Source organism: Patella vulgata, chromosome 6 (assembly GCF_932274485.2).
Source record: "Patella vulgata chromosome 6, xgPatVulg1.2, whole genome shotgun sequence".
NCBI lineage: Eukaryota > Metazoa > Mollusca > Gastropoda > Patellidae > Patella > Patella vulgata.
The window spans coordinates 16,722,122-16,730,580 of record NC_065884.2 but is presented as its reverse complement, the minus strand read 5'-3'; the positions used below and the strand labels follow the sequence as shown (position 1 = coordinate 16,730,580).

The 8,459-nt window shown below is 38.8% G+C and overlaps 1 protein-coding gene across 1 annotated transcript in view; it reads right to left on the bottom strand.

Moving 5' to 3' along the window:
- Positions 1-482: 482 nt before the first annotated feature.
- LOC126823667 (uncharacterized) overlaps positions 483-8,459 on the bottom strand; it is a 28,051-nt gene continuing 20,074 nt past the window's right edge. Inside the window, exons 4-5 of the mRNA XM_050552640.2 lie at positions 1,391-1,575; positions 483-758 (exon numbers count right to left, since the gene is read on the bottom strand). Coding sequence (XP_050408597.1) covers positions 1,501-1,575 — 75 coding nt within the window. The 3' untranslated portion in view covers positions 483-758; positions 1,391-1,500. The remainder of the gene's footprint in view (positions 759-1,390; positions 1,576-8,459) is intronic.

Genomic DNA, 8,459 nt, shown 5'->3' with positions numbered 1-8,459 from the left:
ATATCATTACGCTTTAAACAGAGCTCCAAATTGGACCAAACATGTTTACATAATGTTACGTCAGGACTCAGATATTATTATGCCCAATTAACCAGTGCATATTGCAGAAACGAAGAAAAACTAATTGCGTGACAAACGAGGCTATTAAAACAAATACAATGTAAACAATACAGTACGGAGAAGAACAATAATTTCACCGTTTTTAATACATTAAATCACTGTCCAAAGTTTTAGGGAAGACCCAAGATTATCTAAATGGCTGTCATGTTGCTGTACTTGGGATAGATTTTATTGAACGGGACGAATAGACACACTCTCTCAAAAGTTCAAGTATTAGAAGCCAATCCAGCAATGGCCATAAAGGGATTTCTCGGGCCATTGCTTCAGGAATATGTTCACGCCCAGGACATCGATTTATTTATTATTCTCTTGCAAGTTTCCCAACCAGACACTAGTCAGCGACATCACCCTACTAAATCTTTCATTAAACCACATTTCATTCATTCATTTATATACATGTCTGTTAAATTTAATCTACATAGCTTTGTTTGAACAAACGAGTCTATAATTTGGATTTGAAACATGTAAGAGTTTGATGTCGCGATTATTTTCTTTTTCTTATTTTGCAGTAGTAAAGCTTCTGTCTCCGACTTGTTTTAATTTAGATGATGGACTGCACAAAAATTTCCATTAGTAGTTCTGATAGATACACAGGTGTTGCACCCTGTTGACACTGCATGGTACGTCCAACATGAAATCTTAAAGAGATGTTTGTTTTGTTTTAATTAGTTTTTAAGACTACTTCTCGACACATAAAACTGTGAGGTGAACATTTAGTTTTAAGTAAGTTATCATCCCGAATCAGTTGATGGATTGCTCGAATTTGTTAAAAAAAAAACATGACGGGCTCCATAGTATTAGATTAAAGCCCGGGGGTAACGGTGGGTAAGACGCTGGCTCGCTAGCCTGGATGTCGGGTGTTCGATCCCTGCATTGGCCGAGGAAGTTCATCCAGATTTTCCGGCGTGGTTCCCCCTTGTCAGTGATGCAGGACGGAGGGCCTGACAAGGACAGCTGTCTAGTCGTTCGGATGGGACGGAAAACCGAGGTCCAGTGTACACATTGGCGTGCACGTAAAAGATCCCTTGACAGTTGGAATTCGATATAAGAGTAGGCTGTAGTGCCGCTGTCCGGGCAAAATTTCCCTCATAGCACACTGTATGGCGTATGCCCGTCTTCATTAGCCCAGTTTAGGAACAGAACTGTAGGACTTAAAACCCCATTTCATTTCATTTCTTGTATATTTTGAGGTTTCAATTTCAATATGTGGCCGAAAACCACTGTGTAATGCCTATTGGTAATCTGAATTTATAACACAACAAATATTTACTCTGATTTCTTCTTTTGACGAGTATATATAATTTCTCCTAAAATGATTGTTGAAGCAATCGCTATTCCTAAAGCAATGACGTAGAAAGCACTTCGGATATTAAAGACCATTTACACGTTCCTTGTTTTGGCCACCATCTTCGTTTCCATATCTGTAGTAAACCGGTTTCGTATATTCTCAACATCCTGGCGAAAAGGAAGAAACACACATTTTACTATTTTATAATTTTAAAAGAAAATGGTGATTATATGGATATTGCAATTTTTGTATCTATCAGGGCATGTTTAAAGGAATCCGAAAAAGTGCTCAACCTGCACCCCCCCCCCCCTCTATAATTTCACTTCGTATTTTGTTTCTAATTGGTATTCATTGTTCTGGACTGTGGACGCCCTACTCTTAAATACTGCCCCACGCCCACTGACTAGCCTATACTAAAAATGCCCTGCGTTCCATTATTATTTATGACATTTATATTTATTTGACACACCTTGCCGAGTTGATTAACATTTCACAACAAAGGTGAATAACTCTGGTAAGCAAACGCTGTGTACGAAGCTGCTAAAAACTCTTTACAGTCAAGGCCATTTTTTGGGAACATAAGAGTATGCAAATCGTGGGTATATTGCTGAAAAAAAAGAAAATTTTAATTTCGAAAAAATTACTCGTCATAAAAAAGTTTATTAAACGGTGAATCTTTTGGTAACCCAACACCATATTGTAAAGGAAAATATAATTATTTTAAATACACCCAATCACACTTTGTGGCCATTTCTATTTCCAACATTCCTTTGTCAGCAATATAGGCATAGTTTTCATTCTCAATTATTTCCATATGTACGGCTGTAGATTCACTTAAAACATCAGGATCACTTTTAATAAATTCAGAAACACCTTCCCATAACTGCCGTACTTCTGTATCTTTGGAGCTCCGAAACCAAACTAATTAACCCAAAATGGTGTGATATCTTTGACAGTTAAATCCCCATTCATTTTCCACATAATTCCCCATTCATTTTCCACATAATTCCTTATAATTTCAACAAATGAATGAGGATTTTGGAAAAATAGATGAGATTACAATCAGAAAATAAACGAAACGAAATTGTAATACAAGTACCATCATAATTATTTAGATCTGTGCTATAATAATAAGTAAATAAGATAGCCTCACAAATACGCCCACAAAGCAGCATAATACGCCTACACTTAAATGTCATCGTTTAAAATGAAAGCATACGTTTATCACATAATTACCCGAAGAAATGTCACCCATACAGTGCCACCGAGATTACTCCATCTATATGTATTCTGACTAGCCAATTCATCCAATGTTTCAAACAGTGGTTTATACTTCGTCACTGTTACAAATGTAGCACCTACTATGAAACAAGAAATCTACCACTCAATGACTTGGGTTGGTTTGGACCACCTGTCGATCAAAAACTGTATATACAGGGATAGAAACTAACGCTCGCTCGGTCGACCATGGCGAGTAAAATTCAGTAAGGGCGAATGAAATTCAAAATCAATTAGCCCGTGTGGCGACCTGAAATTTTGGTAGTTGTAATAATTGATCATTTGTACTTAATGAACACTGTCATGAAATTAACTTCCGAAAATCGTCGCCATCACTATTTACGTGTTTTTAATCTTTGGCTGTTCCATTTCGCCATACCGGTATGAAATCTGAGCAAGCGAGCTTGCTGATTGGTTGAAATTATATGATAACGAGGGGGGTACGGAACAGCCCCTGTTTACACCTCGATGAATTATGAAGCGAAAGTCGATATAATTGAATAACTTTTCAGTCATATTTCAGGTTAAAGGAGCTAAGTCGCTAATATCTGGGACCTAGAAACTGACACAAATGGGTCGCAACGCATACAATAATGTAATATGAATGTATATAAATTGATTTACATTCAAACGTTTCTGTCTTTACTGTAATTTTTAATCAGTTAGGTACGACGAAATACGCCAGTATTGTCCATCGAATTTCAATCTCTAGCGTCTGGTTATTCTAGTCTACGCCAATATTATTTATTGGGCATGCTCTCCAGATAAGAATAATGTAACCGTTTGACATGACTTGTAGAATATGCCTAGCCTCGTTTTTCGAGCCCCTTATTACATATAGCGCTGAAACGCATTATGGTACACGATTCGTGTACCAATTGTAAAATGTTTATTTTGTCTTAAATATTGAATATCAGAAGGCCATCTTTTCCCGGTAAGATCACAACATCAATGTTGATTTAAACCGACAAATAAATCGTGTTTTCAATGTCGAAGATTTTGGATGATATTGAGTTAGAGACTTAGCTACTTTAATTATCATAAATCGCCTAACATAATCGTTGATATATATACATGAAGCAATTTAGCGAAGAGCATGGATGTTAAAAGGTTTTATAACAGCGATATATTACGGCAATGAAGACGCTCGTAAATACACGTTCTCTGTTATTAATAACTTCGTCACTCGGTGACAACTTATGATATTAAATTTTAAGGACATTACATCATATTATTTTGCACATCACAACTGAATTTATAAAACATAAATGAAATATAAATACAAATTGTGCCTCAGTACGACAGAGGAGACCCAACTATATGGATGAAAATGAATCACAATCCCAGTCTTTAACACATTCTGAATTGACTGAAATGGAACAGAGAGCACACCAGCTTCTCCAAGCTGCTCTTGGTGTGGCTAAATCAGTGCAAAATGAGGCCCCTGAAAAAATCTATTGTATTGAAGATTAAACTTCCAAAGGACAAATATGAAATGAAATGTGCCAAATTGAATTTTAATATATGTCTTCATGACTGATTAATGAATTCATTATTTGATGAAAAAACAGAGGCAACAATGAGCAAAGTCTATTTGTTGTATTATTAAATGTGCCAAAATAAATTTAAGTGCATGTATTTTGGTGTTTTTGATTGATTAGTGATGAATAAAACAACAGTCTAAATCAGAATGTTTACGTCTCGTGTCAGTTTCTTACTGGGCTAGTAGAATTTTGGCTGGGCTAGTAAGATCTGAAAGCTACTAGCCCAAATGGCTAGTGACCATTTCAGGTTAGTTTCTACCCCTGTATATATGTTCACATTAACGTATGAATTCATAGGAATCATTGCAGTTGGATAACTTTTAGATTTATGACAAGATTTGCCCATTTTATTAGGGCTGATTTGTCTGGTACTCGAGGGTTCAGAAATCCTAACAGTTAATCCAACATTGTCTGCATGGGATGATTTGGATGGATTTTTGAGTTGTAAATGAGATCGAGCTGATCACAGTCATTGGTGAATATTTAGGGTAAATTTTGTGATGTGCCAATATATGTACTATTGGTTTTGACGATATCAGAAGCTGACAGCGAAACATATTAACAGAGACAGATACAATTACCAATAGTGACATTACATTTAGTGATATTATTGATTTCAGAATTCTGGAAAGAAAGAACATTCAGAAACAGAACCTAAAGCTTCAGACTCCCTTAATAGTAAAGACCCTTTCTTATCAAGCCAGAATTATTGTTCCAGTTTGCGAGGAACCACCAAAACTTTACGTCCGCGTTTCGTGAAAGTACCCACAACTTTGCGAACAGTGACCAAACTTACAACAACTTGGCGTTCAAAGACAGAGCCTACACCAACTTTGCGTTCAGAGGCAGAACCCACAGCACCTTCGCGTTCAGAGATAGAACTCACAACTTTACGTTCAGATACTTCACCAGATAACTGTTCAAATTACCTTAATGAAGACCCATTCTTATCAAACCAGAATTCTTGTTCCAGTTTGCGAGGACCAGACAAACTTTACCTCCGCATTTAGTGAAAGGCCCTACAATTTTGCGTAGAGTGGCCAACTTACAACAACGTGGCGTTCAGGGACAGAACTCACAGGAACTCTGTGTTCATAGACAGAACCCACAGGAATTTTGTGTTCAGAGACAGAACCCACAGGAACTTTGCGTTCAGAGGCAGAACTCACAACTTGGCGTTCAGAGACAGAACCAACAGAAACTTGGCGTCCATAGACAGAACCCACAGCAACTTTGTGTTCAGAGACAGAACTCACAACAACCGCCATACTTGTTTTCAATTTGTAGACACACTCACAGGCAGGCCACGCCCACTTCCTGTATATGCGTGTCCAACGAAGTGTCCACATCCGGTTAGCTAGTCAACTACCTCCTGACTGATTGAAGTTTTTTCACTATCAGCTCACGGGAAAATATTATTGTGACACAATTATTATGTCTGAACAGGTACATATTATTTTACTAATTATATATACTGAGCGCCATGGAAAACGCATCACTTAGTTTTTCGTATAACAAAATGATCCTGTAAACATATCTTATTTATTTTGCTTCTTATTGTGAACAATATTCAAATGGGAACACATCAATAACAACACATTTGTACACTTATGGATGTTTAATCTGTAATCAACGGTACAAAGTCAGGGGGGTCAAAACCAAAAGTACGACACAGATGTCAGTAGCGCGTGTGTCCTCCACGGGCTCTTACGCACGCTGTGCAGCGACGTCGCATGGAATTAACCAATGTTTGAAAGAAGGCCTGGGGCAAATTGTTCCATTCTTGGACAAGAGCAGCTTCTAAAGCAGCAATGGTGTGCATCTGTGGTCTCCGATACAGACGGGGTCCAATCTCATCCCAGACATGTTCTATGTCCGAAGACATGGCTGGCCAGTCCAAGACATTGATGTTGTTAGCAGCCAGGTAGTCCATACTAAAACGGGCGGTATGCGGACGTGCATTATCCTGTTGGAAGTGCTGAAGTTGTTGATGCGCTCGAAACAACAATTGGTTGCAAGACATCATCACGGTAGGCTACAGCATTAACGCGACCCCTGCAAATGAGTAGGGCGGTCCGGTGATGAAATGTGAAGCCTCCCCACACCATTACACTTCCCCCACCCCATCGATTCGTTTCGAAGACACAACAGTCTGCGAGATGTTCCCCAAGACGTCTCCACACACGTTGACGGCCATCAGCGTGATAAAGATGAAAGCGACTCTCATCACTGAAGAGCACACTTTGCAAGTCTACTCTTCTCCATGTCTGGTGTCCTTGAGCCCATATCAAACGCCCCTGACGGTGATGCACCTGTTCGAGTCGCTGGGCGGAATCTGTCACGCAGATGAGTGACCCGGATGTAGCTGTCTTGAGCCTGGGTTGTAACGCATTGTGGACGGTCACGTGTTGATCCAGTAACTCAAACACGTTCCACCAACCTTACAATAGTGGACTGATGACAATTGAAGTGTCTAGCAAGTGTCTGGACATGCTAGCCCGGGACATTCCCATGGCTTCATTCCGTTGATTTTCAATTCCTTCACACGTCCAACAACAAATTACGACAGATTGACGTTTCACAGTTCATGTACTGCACATTAAGTTGAAAACATGCTTTTAAAGGGCTCACACACAATGCTGCACGTGAATATTGGGTTTTTCATGTGCATCTCGTGCAATTTTTTTTTTGTGCACACGGGCCGATATTTTTTGCGTTTGGGAGCATTGTGTGAAACAATAGTTCATAGTATTGCATAATATTATACCTACAAAACCACCTAGTAATAAAATATTCGGAAAAAAAGTGATGCGTTTTCCTTGCGCTCAGTATATATATACTCTTCAAAAAAAAAAGTAGGGGATATTTATTTATATTTGCTGTTTTTATTAGAGGTAGCCACTGTTTGTTAATAACAGGCCAATTGCCTACGCATGAACATAAGCAGTTCATATGGGCGGCATATCTGACGACCCCATTTCACTCACAAAGAGATACACCGTTAAATGTGAAAATGGACGTTTTTGATTCTTCAGACATTCTGCAATTCGTCGCGGCATGCTCCTAATCAACCGTCCAATCACGATTTGGGGCAATCTGACCCACTCCTCTTGCAGTGCCACGGCCACTTCTTGCAGTGTTGACGTACACATCCCCCGATCAAATTAAACGTAAAACACTAAAGCAAAGATACGCTAAACAGTAAATCTTATGCAAGAACCGATAGGAAAGCAAACATGGATAGATAAACCAGCACGCGGCATTTTTCATCAACTCATCCTTGATGTCAAATTTGACAATGACCCCCTCCCATGTGTATGACGCTATTGCGTGTAGCATGTGCAGCTCAGATTTTCTGTTGGTGCGATACGTTCTTCATCTGTGAACATTTCAACATACTCTCAAAGCATGTCAAATGTGCATGACTATTTATCATATCGCAACCTGCATAGGTATTTGCATTTCAATATCCCCTACTTTTTTAAGAGTATATATATGTGACAAGAAGAAGGGTTGTCTATCCAACCCCGTAGGTTTCCTCCGGGTCCTCTCACTGCTAAAGACTCCTAAGCGCAAGTGAATTATTGAAATAAAATTGAAACACATGTATATGTTAGCCCCCAAATGACCTAGTTTGTGTCGAGTGGCCGTTAATCCCATTTCTCTCTCTCTACATTAAGATTTAAAATAAATTGTACCTTTATGACTGATAATCATTCCATTTTATTTACTTAGTAAACTATATAATATCCATCTTTAAAACAACTGTGTGGGTCGAACCTGAGACCTCCTGATTTGCAAGCCAGCGTCTTATTCACTGCAGCTCCCCCATGTTAGGATGCCAGCAACTTGGAGAAATTTTACGCTTCATATTTTATATGCCCACATTTTCATGTGGCCGTCGCCCCTGTCCGTCCGTCTATCCACAACATGTTGGACACTCCACAGGTCACAATTTTTATCCGATGCGGGCCATAGCTTGATAATGTCAGTTGAGTTACACAATTTGTTATCATTGACTGAGAGAAATTGTATACATCGGTGATGGATTTGCAATTGCAATGTAGGCTGTAGTAATTGTTTTCATTTTCTAGATGCCAGATAACCAATCGAACAGTTATATGATTTTCTTTCTGGAACTAACTTTGATCGCATAGTTATTGCAGTTAAATCATTAGTAGTTGTTAAATCATTAGTAGTTTTAAAACAAAGTGAAGAAGGCATGACCG